At 35.8% G+C, this 13,068-nt stretch overlaps 1 protein-coding gene across 6 annotated transcripts; it reads right to left on the minus strand.

Moving 5' to 3' along the window:
* Positions 1-918: 918 nt before the first annotated feature.
* On the minus strand, positions 919-9,843 carry pyroxd2 (pyridine nucleotide-disulphide oxidoreductase domain 2). Of its 6 annotated transcripts, none has more exons than XM_079436956.1 (17): positions 9,616-9,803; positions 8,930-8,949; positions 8,735-8,828; positions 8,436-8,509; positions 7,361-7,433; positions 7,132-7,287; positions 6,797-6,950; positions 6,585-6,646; positions 5,650-5,747; positions 5,421-5,562; positions 5,185-5,319; positions 4,709-4,781; positions 3,276-3,432; positions 2,899-3,053; positions 2,000-2,106; positions 1,713-1,833; positions 919-1,564 (listed from the first exon to the last, which is right to left on the minus strand). In XM_079436956.1, exons 3-17 carry the CDS (start codon positions 8,774-8,776, stop codon positions 1,494-1,496), a joined length of 1,620 nt encoding a protein of 539 aa, XP_079293082.1. In that variant the 5' UTR covers positions 8,777-8,828; positions 8,930-8,949; positions 9,616-9,803; the 3' UTR covers positions 919-1,493. The 6 variants fall into 6 exon arrangements, with proteins under 6 accessions (XP_079293082.1, XP_079293080.1, XP_079293084.1 ...); XM_079436957.1 differs by having other exon boundaries at positions 921-1,564; positions 2,000-2,058; XM_079436954.1 differs by lacking the exon at positions 7,361-7,433 and having other exon boundaries at positions 9,616-9,843.
* Positions 9,844-13,068: the final 3,225 nt, after the last annotated feature.

Consider the following 13,068-nt stretch of genomic DNA (forward strand, 5'->3'; position numbering starts at 1 on the left):
TGAATCAGGAGAGAAATATGCAGATCAAGCACCATTTACAACGGAAAACAGTACAAAACAGTTCTAGAGGATGGATTTCTTCCACTGGAGGAAGCCTTATTATTGATTATAGACTTGTATTTTGGCTGGAAGCAACAGTTTAAAGTTAAAATGCCTTTAATGATAGATTAGTTTTTTATATACACACAGCTTTTCTCTTCACAAGACATTAACTGATGGATTGGATTACTTGTGATGTTTTTATGAGCTGTCTGGACTCTCATTCTGACGGTACTCATTCACTGCACTTCATTTTTTTAATGCTAAATTTCTCCAAATCTGTTCTGATGAAGGAACAAACTCACCTACATCTTTGATGGCCTGGCGGTTAATACATTTTCAGCAAATTCTCATTTTTGGGGAGAACTATTCCTTTAAATTGCATCTTAATCCTCAATAAAATCCATTTTTGTTTATTCGCTGTATTGTAGCTTTCAGCAATTCAATGAAAACAAGAGTTAATCAATAATTGTTAAAAATCATAGCTATACTTTTCTTCACAATGGAAATGGAAAATGGAGTGCTTTGTTGTATACTGCACATTTGGCATCTGTACTGTGGTAGTTTTCCCGGTTTTCAATTTATACAGAAAATGTGCGTACTGTGCAGCGTTTACATGCTACTGTATATAATGCAGAAATTGTATGAGTTGTACATGGGTTAGCATGCTATAACTAACATAGTCTTGAATTGTTTCTAGAGTGTATGTGAGTGCTGTAATTTCTGTAAATTTAAGAATTATTTGCATTATAGAAATCCTTCTGATGTTTATGTAATATATTTATCAAATGTGAATTCTGCATCAGCATCAGCACAGAGAAAAGCTAAAAAGTATTTAGAAAAAATAAAACTTTAAAGCTTCAAACACCAACCCCTACTATCATAGCACCAAATGAGTTATTTATTCTCAAAACAATGTCACAGTTTTTTGTGAGAACATTCAGTGTGGTTTCTAGTCACATGGTTCATCAAAAGTTAAAGAAACCCTGCAAAAGTAGCCTATTCCTTAATCTGGTTAGACACCATATTGAATTTAACACATAAAAACGAGGCTGTGAGGGATTGATTTACAGTCTTTACAATGGCACACACTGTATTAAGATCAACTATCAAGCAATTATTACAACTCACAGCTTTCAAATTTGTTTTTGAAGTTTGTATCTATTTTTTTCGGAAAGGCATTTCTACAGCTGAACAATCGCTAAGTTGTTATACAACAGCTGAATCTCCGTAACTCATTTTCATTCCTGTCAAAAAGCAAATATAGTGCTACCCTGACTAAGGTATATTTACTATAACTGATTTCATAAAACATTTCACTGAAAAATACATGGAACATTTTAGAACATGAACATTTGGGAGTGTTAAAAAAAACAACACTTCTTATTTGTCTTCATCTCTCTTTGCATTAAAACATCCCATTGGAAAAAGATATTCCCCATCGAAGGCCAAGATCACAGTCGCTTGAAATCTGCTAGAACTTTGAGAGCTGAATTCCAGCCAGCTGCACCCATAACACCTCCACCTGAATGAGACAAACTTACATAAATGCTAGATAACACAGGGGAGGTCAGCTCTGACACATCATACCTGACCTGAAACGTGATATCACACTGATGACATTTCTAAACCCAATACATACTGTTTTAGCTTTTATTTATTCAGGCACAGACCTGGATGGCTGCCACTGCCACATAAGTACAGCCCTTTGACTGGTGAGCGGTAGTCTGCGACAGAGGGCAAAGGTCTCGCCAGGTAAAGCTGATCCAAAGACATTGAGCCATGAAATATATTCTGTGGCATAAAAATACATGTAATGAATGTTTGGAATGGTATGACGTGCAAATTAACTTCCAAATAAAATATTTAGAGACAAAATCATTCTGTATGTCTGGGAAAATTACTAACCAAGTTATGAATTTAGGAAAAGCCCAAGTTTATTCAATTTAAATATTCATACCCCTCCAGTGAGACCAAAGACCCTCTCCAGATCAGCAGGGGTTAAAATGTCTTTGCCAACTATAGACTTTTTAAATCCAGGTGCGTAACGCTCAACCCAGTCGAATGCTGTGAAACGGGAAACAACGGACCAGTAACAACAAAGATCTTATTACTTTGAGGCAAGTGATATCACTGCGGTGTGACCGTGTTTAAAAGCAGCTAGTTCATGACGTTCCCATTTATCAGAGTGTGAATTTCTGGATGATAACAAAGGAAGAAGTGTCTGGCTCATCTAATGTTTTGAAATATTATTGCAATGATTTATCCTTCACAAATCAATTTTATTATACTGATTTGGTGCTCCATTATTATTGGTGTTCAAATATTATGAATGGTTTTCATCTTTATTAATGTTAAAAACTGTTTTTGGTGGTTAATATTTTTGTGGAAACCATGATACATTTTTGTTCAGGATTATTTGATGAACAGAAAAAACTACTTTCCCACTTTTTAAAGGTAGTTCATCATGGTTTGCGCAAAATATTAAACAGCAAAAACTGTTTTCGACATTGATAATATTAAAAAATGCTTCCTAAGCACAAAGATTTTCAAGGATCATGTGACACTGAAAATTCAGTGGAATAAATGGCCATTTACAATGCAATTTTTTAAATTGTATGTTAAAATGTATAACAGTTATTTATAATTGTCATAGGAGTTCACAGTATTGCTGTTTTTTTAATATATTATTGATGAAATAAATGCAGCCTTTGTGAGCATAAGAGACTTCTTTCAAAAACTCAACAAACCTGTTTAGGTTACACTTTGAAAGACCTCCGAGACCTTTTACAAACACAAGGCTTATAATGCCTGTGACCGCAAACGGCACAAAAAAAATGCAAATAGGGCATTAGGTACCTGTGTCAGCAAATCTCTCCCTGTCCTCGTCAGTCCAAGCGCGGCGACCCTCCAGCAAATATGGAGTAAACTGGATGAAGAGAGACACCACATGACAGCCGGGGGGTGCTAGAGTCGGATCCAGCACTGAGGGAATGGTCATTTCTATCATAGGCCTACACAAAAACATCAGAAGATGAATTGGGATATCATGTAAATCGCTGTGGTTCGGTGCATTGAATGGAAAACCATCACCATAAACCCCGTCCATGAGCAACAGATGTGTTGTCTGTGAAACTCTGGTCATGACTTGCAAATTCAGATGTCCCATGCCTTCATGTGTGTAATGTGCAAATATTAGTTGTTCCATTATAAGCAGCACTGCAGGTTTTGCCAACCTGGAGGATGGGCGTCCCTGCAGGCCCTCCCTGTAGGCCTCCTCCAGCACCTCCACACTCTCACAGTTCAGGTGGATTGAACACTGATGATGGGGACCTGGTTTTCCATCCGCACTATTCGGAGCAGCCAAGAAATTGGGCAGCTTGTCTACAGCCACTGTTCATTTGCAAAGGACAGAGATTACAGAATATTCTAATCAACAATTATACAGGAAAAAGACAAACTGAACTCTATTATTTACAGTTCGTGCAAGACAGCACCCTATAGCTAACAAAAGTATGTTCCAAGAATGTTTTGCTAACGTTCCCAACGTTATTTCAGTTTTATAAATGTTTTAAAATGAAGCATTCAAGAAACGTTTTCATTTCGCAAACATTATTGGGTCGTTACATTTCTGAATGTTCTCTCAATGTTCTGATAAGTAGTAACATTTAAAAAACATCAGCTGAATGTCCGAATAAGATGTTCCCCGAACGATGTTTAAATACGATTTTGTGCTAATGTTATGAGAACATCAGATAACTTTGAACAAACTTTCTATTAACATTACTGAAAGAAGTTAGTTTATAACTTTGGAAGAGTCTTGCCAAACCGTTAGCCAAAGCCAAATGTTCTCTGTTAGCTGCGATTGTTTATATTCCTCAAATATTCTGCTAAGGAATTTGTTCAACGAATAATATTATTATTATTTGCAGTTTGATAAGTTCAAACTGCAAAGAATTGTTTTCTTGGGACTTTTGTCATGTTTTGCAATACAAATATCTAAACACTCTTAAATCAAGAAACATTTACTTGCAAAGCCTAATTTAGATATTAAGCCTTGTTTTATGAACAATTATCAAAATTAATCGACTTTAAGCTAGCAAGAAAAAAATATCTGCCAATGCAGTAAGAAAAATAAATTGATTTTAAAAGGAAAAAGACATTTTTGACATTTTGCTTCTTAAGTTATGTATTTTGATATTTGTACGGGGGAAAAAATGCTGAGGAACAAAATCACTTTTTTATCTACTTTAGACCAAAATGCTTAACATGCAGACTCATTCAAACTTTGTTTTGTAGATCAGTTTTTTTGGGGGGGGGGTTTGTATTATTATTTATTATTTTAAATTATATTAATAATTGTTTTAAACTAATTTATTTTATTATTAATTATTTAATTTCAAATATAAATTTTTTTAAATTACTGACTGATTCCACATAAATACAATTTTGGACTGTGAATACCAGCTGGTATTCTTGGATGTCACTATTAGCATAAATGATTATCTTCGGTCTTGTCTTGCTTGCTTAGTGTCAAGACAACAATAGAGGTCCCTTACACAGAACCTAAGCCTGAAATATGAACACTCTTCTTTTGCCAGCACTGTTTTTCTCTTGAAATGCATATTTAGTCTGATGAAATGAAGCGTTAAATTCTCTGTAATCTTACCATTTATCTTGGTAACGGGAGAGGTGTAGTCAATCTGATCTACAGCCGTGATGAATGCCTCTGGCAGGGCATCCTTTACCGGGACAACCACAGACATCAATTATTCAGACTTGTCATTAACATTTAAGTAAAACGGTTGTTCATTTTTCCACATTACTATTATTAATTTTCACATTTGATTACTAAAAATAAGTTAAATGGGATTCTTAATGTTTTTCTGTATATTTAGATAAATAATCCTACTCTAAACTGAACTAACTCACAGGTGGACAGTGCTGCCATTCAAAGAATGACCCTCACTCCTTGAGTAAACATAGATAAAGTGACTCTAGCTCAAGGCCACAACAAAGTGTTGACAGAATAGGATGACATTAACCGTGAACGAATGACCTAGACATAAAAGCAAAATCTCTTCATTACTTTTAAACATCTAAAAACGAGCAGAACTGGCACGGTCTCGGACTTCAGGTCTGTACCGGTGGTGTGAGCTGTTTGAAGGTGATGTAGGGAGTGGCGTTGGATAGAACCGCTTTACTGTGGACTTCAGTTCCATCTGTCAGCACAACGCCCTTGACAGAACCATCCTGACCAATAAGGACCTGTTCAACGTCCTACAGGCCCCAAGGAAGGCAACAGATTAAAATCCGTGAGACAACCATGCACAGAAACAATGGCTTGAGAAAACGGTTACACCTACTTCCTGAATACTAACCCTGTTTGTAAAAATATCTGCTCCGAGAGACCGGGCAGAGCAGGCGATCGATTGAGACACTCCACCCATTCCTCCCTCCACGTAACCCCAGGCACCTTTCTCTTTCTCCAGCTCACCCATGACATGGTGCAGTAGGACGTATCTACGAGATTAAGCACACAGTATCCACAACAACAAGCACAACATATTCTGAATCTGTTCAAACACATAAATGTCAAACTATCCTCACCCACTTCCAGGATTATTTGGGCTTGTGTTTGCACCAATCACAGAGTCAGTGGCTAATGTGGCTCTCAACGGCTCTGATTCAAACCAGCGATTGAGCACCTACAGAAAAGCTAGACTTTAAATATGAAATTTTTAGGCCAAAAAAGCTTCTAATGCTATGTTCATGTCACAAATCACATCCTCGAGCCCACAAACAGTTAATTTCTTAGGCAATGCTCATAAAGCGAAAATTGAATGTTTCATATTTTTTTTTTGTATTTTACGCATTTTTCAGATGAAACTTTAAATATACAGTATTGATAAAAATTTTGGAATAATTAAGATTTTTTAAAAGACATCTCTTATGCTTACCAAGGCTGCATTTATTTGATCAAAAATATAGTAAAAGCAGTAATATTGTGAAATATTATTATGATTTAAAATAACTGTTTTCTATTTTAATACATTTTAAAATATAATGTATTCCTGTGAAGGCAAAGCTGACTCTTCAGCAGCTATTTCAGTCTTCGTGAGCATAAGAGATTTCCTTTAAGAACATTTTTAAACATCTAAATTATCCAAAATTTTAACCATAAGTGTAGATGCAGGCAACAATAAAGTTGTCATTCTACAGTGGCAGATGTGTTTTAACTTGAGCACAGTCCAAAAAAAATCAGAGAACAATACCATTATACTGATAATCTGATATATGAGCAAATGTACATTAGCATTGCAAATAATTTACAATGTTTGACCCCTAGGGGGCAGAGTCTCAAACTTTTATGAAGACCCTAAGGTCTATATTAGTTTTACTTATTTTTGGCTATCAAATTTGATCAGAAATGATCAAGAAATAGTTTTTAGATTGACCTTCATGGGGTCTGCTAGTTATTCAGTCAAATACATTAAAAAATGTCATGTGTATCTTTTCTGTTAAGGGCAGGAGGCATCACCCACCTTCATAACTGGAGCTGTAACAAGTTCATAGAAATCTGGTATATTCTTTCCCAACTTCAACCCTATAAGCATGGGAGAACATGGATTTTTCTTTAATATATTAGTTTTAAAAGCAGTTGGCTTATAAGACTCTCTGGCTTAAGTGAGCAACAGCAGAACAATTGAGGAAAATCTGGTTTATCATGTGTAATATAAGCATGAAGCATCATTACCAGACTTCACCAAAGGTTTCAAGCTCCTCAAGGCAGATATTTTCTTTCTCAAAGAGCCCTGAGTCAGTCCTGGTATGTCAACAGGTGGAGCATCTAAAAGAGGGTGGATGGCACAGGCCAGTCTTTCCAAATACGATAAAAAATCAGAATAGACCTATAGTTATAGCACAGAGACAAAAATCATATTAAATCATATAAATTATGTACATTTAGTTCATTATTTGAGCTACGAGTGCGTGTAGGCAGTTTTTACAGAATTTTGTTTTTAGTGTCACATGCAAGTTCATGAAAGTGCTCTTGCAAAAATCTAATTCCTCTTGTCAGTGACAATGAACCTTGGCATCTTTCTCTGAGAATTTTCCAATCTCTTGCTGGGTCTTTGCCAGGTCAGCTCCAAGCGTTAAAGACCGCGGTGGACGCCCTCTTACACCATCCTCCAACATGGGGGTAAATGAAAAGGGGTCCCTCACGTACACCTTGAGGCCATGTTTCTGCACAGAAAGACACACTGTGGAGAACTGCTGTCATTTTAGCTTGAAAGGGAAAGAGTAATTAATCATCTACCACTTGTTTCTTCTCCTTGTGAAAAAGAAGTGTGCTTCTTGTACTGAAAGTGCACTTGTAGTGTTCTTCAAATCTTAAAAGTATATATAAAAAATGACACTTGCAGATAATGAAATGAAAGCTAACACTCAAGTACACTCAGAAAATATGTAATAATATAAGATTACTTTAAATTACATTTTAAATCAGTTTTAATAATCTTCTGTCATGCTTTTAAAGAAGTACATTACATAGAAATGACATTAAAAAGTATATTTTAGTTTGCCATAAATGCTTGTCAGCACACTTCGCAATATAAACATATTCCAAAGACAACACAAGTAATTATGAAATTACACTACAGTCCAAAAGAAAGATTTTTATTGCCTTTTATTATCATCAAGGCTGCATTTATCTGATCAAAAATACACCAAACACAGTAATATTGTCAAATATTATTACAATTTTCTCTGTTTTAATATACTTTAAAATCTAATTTATTTCTGTGTGAATTTTCATCAGCCATTACTAGTCTTCACTGTCACCTGATCCTTCAGAAATCATTCTAATATGCTGATTTATTATAATTGGTGGAAGCAGTTGTGCTGTTTGCTTGGTTGTTTATTTACTGGTTGGAACCTGTAAAATATTTTCTAACAATATAAGTCTACTTACTTTCACTTTTAATCCGTTTAACAATAAAGTAAATTAAAGCTGAGTAAAGTATTAATTTCTTTCAAAAAAAGAGCGAGATAAAAAACTGACCCCAAACTTTTGAATGGTAGATTGTTACAAAACATGTCCATTGATATCTGAAAACATTCAAAATCTTACTGCTCCCAAACGAACAGTAGTGTGCATATAAAGATGCCCTCCTTATGTAAAAAAAAAATGCATTTAATATTACATTTAAACAATTATTTGTGATTTATCGTAAAAACCATGCAATTAAAAAGTATTCTAAAGTGTACTTCTTTTTCACAAGGTTTGTCAGGTCCGTCTGAGGCACAACACCATTGGAGATAGGGGGGAGCCGATCAGTTTTAAACAAGAACGAAAGAGAGAATCAGGGATGTAACATCAATATGACCATCACCTTGAGCTCCAGGTCCTGGTAGATGTGTGGGCGCAGTAAACTGAGCAGATAGGAGGCCCTGGAAAAGTGGAACCCTGAAATAAACAGCCGAAGTCATGCAAACTACACTGATTCACAGCTGAAAGTGAATTATCTTCAGGGTCAATCTGCAATCTAGACTTAAAATGCTGAGACTACGTAATATATCAGTTCTGAATTTCTAATTATTGATGATAACCGAGAGCTTGAGAAACTGATCTTTGGCCAGACTGTAGGGGATTTAGGTAAGCATGGTCTGGCTGATAAACCTGAACTGGCACCTGGAACAATCTCTTCAGATACGGCTGCTCCTCCAAGCACATGTCTGCGTTCCAGGACTGCTGTTTTCAGGCCTCCCTTCTGCAGATATGCTGACTGGGTAAATCACAACAGAAGGATTCTTGAGATGAAACTGTTGCGCAACTGGTGTGGTCAGACACATGAGATGAGATACATCAGATTTGGTGTGTACTTACAGCAATAAGCCCATTGTGACCTACAAAGAAAGAAAAGGATTGTAGGTTTGTTCAAAGGAGTCTAAATTCTACAATCATTTACTAGATGTTGAATAATAGCAGATGATGAATGTAACATTATCTCCTGAAACATGGAGGTCATGAAACAAAGTATGCAGGAGTTAGCAACAACATATAATAAAAAGGGATTAAAAAAAAAGTGGAACACTCTGCATGGTTTTTACAGTACAGAAACTTTTACTCCTGCAGGGGAAGCATGGAGGCTCATAAAAGCGGAGCCGCATTAAACCTTTGGACGTTTTTGATCTCACTGGGACATGTGTGAACAGAAAATACTATCAATTCCAATGATTAGTATCTGGTTCGCAAATACACTATTTTAACAAAAACAACCCTCACTACGACGCAAACACGACTGTGACTGGTCCCTCCTGCCCAGCGTTGAGAAAAGTAACAGGCGTCACGTGACCACGTTGTCTGTGCGCAGTTTTAAAAGTGGTCTCAATAATAATTTCTAGCTATACAACGACACTGATAAATTGTAATTAAAAAAATAAAGTTAAAATACACACTCATGAGGTCACGTAAAATAATTATCCTTTTTCATAATCGAAGAAAAGCCCCGCCCAGCCATGTTACAATTTTGTTCTGTTTCTTTAGGCCGTGCATGTATGTCTGTAACCTACCTGCACCGATAATAACAGCGTCATATTGAGGTTTGAGGGCAGTGCTGTGCCGTGTCACTGATATAACCCCTCTGTGAGCGCCACCTGCCCTGACAGCCGCAGCCATGTCCCGTCCTGACAGCCCTCAAACCTAAAGCTCAAACTCCACAGCTTCGCCCCTTCTTCTACACAGTATACTGCTCTGGGGGAAAACTCCAAGTACAAGGTACTTTTCTCTTCTTGAAACACTCCTCCCCCACATGCAAAAAAAATTGGAAAAGATTAGAGAAAACATGGGGGAAAATGCACAAATAAAAGAAATAATACATTAAATTATAAAACTAACTAAAATATTTAAAAGCGGATTCAAATGATAAATTAATAATAGCAACAATAGGCATACAGTAATATATTGAGTACAAAAAAGACATAATAATGTAAAGTAATAGAAATAATATTTTACACATTTAAAATATTAATCTGTAACAGCATAAAGTGGCTATATACTAGCTGATGCTATGATAGCTTGGGTGAAAGTGGTTAGAATGTAGGCTAATAACAAAACATGCCATATAGGATTACCGTGTCTTTTGAACCAGGACTGTCATTTACATTCACAGCAGCCACAGTGTGACACCACTAATGTAAAAATACTTTAATAAAAGTATTATGGTTATGTCTATAACCATAATACTTTTATTATGGTTATAGACATAACCATAATATTTTTTTAAGCAAAATCAGACTTTTCTTTGCACTGATTCTGCCGGAAAGCATTTCTTTTATTGGTTTTATTGCTGTTTTGCAGTGACTTGGTTCAGTCAGTATTCATCAGGCTAAAAAATTTGCAGAATAGAGCCTTTTTGTGCATTTACTAATAACTGGTATTGAGGCAAGAGTAGCTATAGAGAAGCGGCTGAAGAAAGCTCAGTTAGAATCATTGTGATATCAACAAACGCTTGGTAAATGTTTATACATGGTTAACTGTCTGTTGTTTTGCGTGTCTATTCAAAGTCACATAGAACATCTTGAGAACATTTTCAGTGTTAGACCAAGGTCCAAGGTTGAGTAAAAAGTTTGATGGTCAAAGGGTTGTTTAAATAAACCAAGTCTTTACATTCACCTATGAGACATTAACCTTGTTTTATAATCTACTTGAAAGTAGGATAGCTAGCTAAACCAGCTAGGCCTCAATATAAACAATTAACAGAGCAAGAGTGTTCCACTTCCTTAAAAGTGTGCAGTGAAAGCACATATCAAGACAAGGTTTGAACTTTGTCTATTAATACCCTGGCACAAGGAAAAATCACAAGACAGAGGCAAATGATCTCACATCAGAGCCACAGTAGCTCCATTGTATTGAGCTGCTTCTTAAAGCGACTGTACTGAGACCAGTGTGAAATCTGATTATGTATAAGATAAACAGATATCACCTGTTTGTGGCATGCCTGCTATCTCAGAGTTTGTGAACATGTGATCAACAAAATAAGACTGTGGACAAAATTATAAGTAGCCTACAAGTTGTATACTATATCTTCATCATTTCTGTATCCTACTACAGTGTGAGAAGTCTAGTATTCTGAAAGAAAGAAAGAAAGAAAGAAAGAAAGAAAGAAAGAAAGAAAGAAAGAAAGAAAGAAAGAAAGAAAGAAAGAAAGAAAGAAAGAAAGCACCAGAACAAAGCCACATTTTATTCCAGTAGGTGGCAGCAAAGACTTTGGGTTGTCATAATACAGAGGTAGCACTCAATTAGCCTAAAAAATGAAATAATAGCTAAGAATATAGACTATTTATTATTATAGGTAGGCTTGATCATCTGAGCCTTTTTTAATTCATGTATGATTTATTAACACTTTGTTTAATTTGTTAACATTAGCTGAAATGAACATTATAACATGTAGTCATACAACATTTATTATACGTTTATTATCCTAATGTTATTTTTCAGCTTTTACCAACCAATACAGCTGCACAGGGGCCTAACACAAACAATCATATTTTTATAAGATTACCAAAGATTAATAAATGCTGTAAAAAAATATATTGTTCTTTGTTAGTTCATGTTAGTGAATGCATTAACTAATGTTAACAAAAGAAAGCATATGGTGTTGAGATTTCTGTATCGGCCTTTTACATCAATTAATATCTTGTTAACACGAATCATTGACTATTTAAGATGGGGACGTCATAGTTAATTCAAAGCCTTTTGAATATTGTCTCTTTCCATTATAAGACACGTCAAATAAAGTTGCTTCAAAGCCTTGCCGTACTTAAGAAATGTTCTCTTTAGCTAAGAGAAATCATCTTGACTGAAGAGCTCATCTGAAGAGATCATAAGTGGTTCTCTCTCTGTGATAAATATGATAAGAGATGATGCAACGTCAACGTCATGCTGATGGGACTGCAGACAGCTTTTAGAGACACATTTGAAAAACAGGAGGTTTGTGGCTTTGTGCATTTCACTCAAGTAACCGAAGATAACCAAAGCTTAGGCCTTAAATGAATTAGAAACTCAATTTGAGTCTATATGATGTGTAATTGCCGTGACGCAGTATACAATATCCTTTAACTCCTATTTGTTTTGCTTATGCTGTGAAAAACAACTCCTATTGATTCAGGTTCTCAGAAGGAAAAGAAATAAAGTAGCCTGCTATTAGACAAGCTAGGGTTTCCCGACACCTCTATCAGAGCATGTCGTCAGGGAATTATGGTCAAGACAGAGAGATACTCTACAGGCACGCCAGCTTGGCTTTCCTTGAAGGAACACATCTGGACAACACACAGTCAACGTTAATTTGATCAAGGCCAGGGAATTTTCTTCTTGTAAGCGAAAATTATCACTTCATTCCCTTTGTCGGCAGAAATTCTACACCGTGGGCTCATGGCCAAAATGAAATTAGCTGAAAATGGTCCTGCTTTAAAGTATAATTAGCTCATTGTTGAGCAGCCTAATTAATTTTCTTCCAGAGAGATGATTTTAAACTTTGGGTGAAGATGATGATAGTGTTGTTGATGTTTACTTTTGTTATTTTTCAGGCCTACACAACATTTTGATAATGAGAGTGGTGCAAAGAAGCTGGCAGACAAAATCTCACTATACAATTGGCAGTCCTATTGCTAGTATATTGAAATTGTGTAATTATAATGGAACAGCACAAAGCTAGGCCTACATGAAGTTTGCTGATATATGTAAAATTAAAAATAACATATTTGCTGGTTTGTTGGCCTGAGTTGATTTAAGCTGGTCGTCACCACAGACCGGCCCGATGAGGGTAAGAGACCAGTTAGGACAAGCAAATCATCTTAGGCTCGTTTCTGTTGATATTAGGATTTGACCTTCAATCCTAAAGTAAACACTGTTTAACTAGGTAATGCATCCATATCCCTCAGTTTTTAATTTATAACTTCTTGTTTTTGACGTTGGGTGCAGCTGATGTGAGACGAATCTTTTCAAGTCAACCAGTCCGGACAATA

Source organism: Barbus barbus (assembly GCF_936440315.1).
Source record: "Barbus barbus genome assembly, chromosome: 16".
Taxonomy (NCBI): Eukaryota; Metazoa; Chordata; class Actinopteri; order Cypriniformes; family Cyprinidae; genus Barbus; species Barbus barbus.

What these genes read in the sequence shown, in the direction of transcription:
- pyroxd2 (XM_079436953.1), bottom strand. Translation starts at nt 9,721, where the DNA reads ATGGCTGCGGCTGTCAGGGCAGGTGGCGCTCACAGAGGGGTTATATCA. An exon ending in ACCAGGACCTGGAGCTCAAG is followed by an intron (nt 7,315 to 8,435) that starts GTGATGGTCATA and finishes AAATGACAGCAG; the next exon opens with TTCTCCACAGTGTGTCTTTC. An exon ending in TGGCAGTGGCAGCCATCCAG is followed by an intron (nt 1,565 to 1,712) that starts GTCTGTGCCTGA and finishes TGTCTCATTCAG; the next exon opens with GTGGAGGTGTTATGGGTGCA.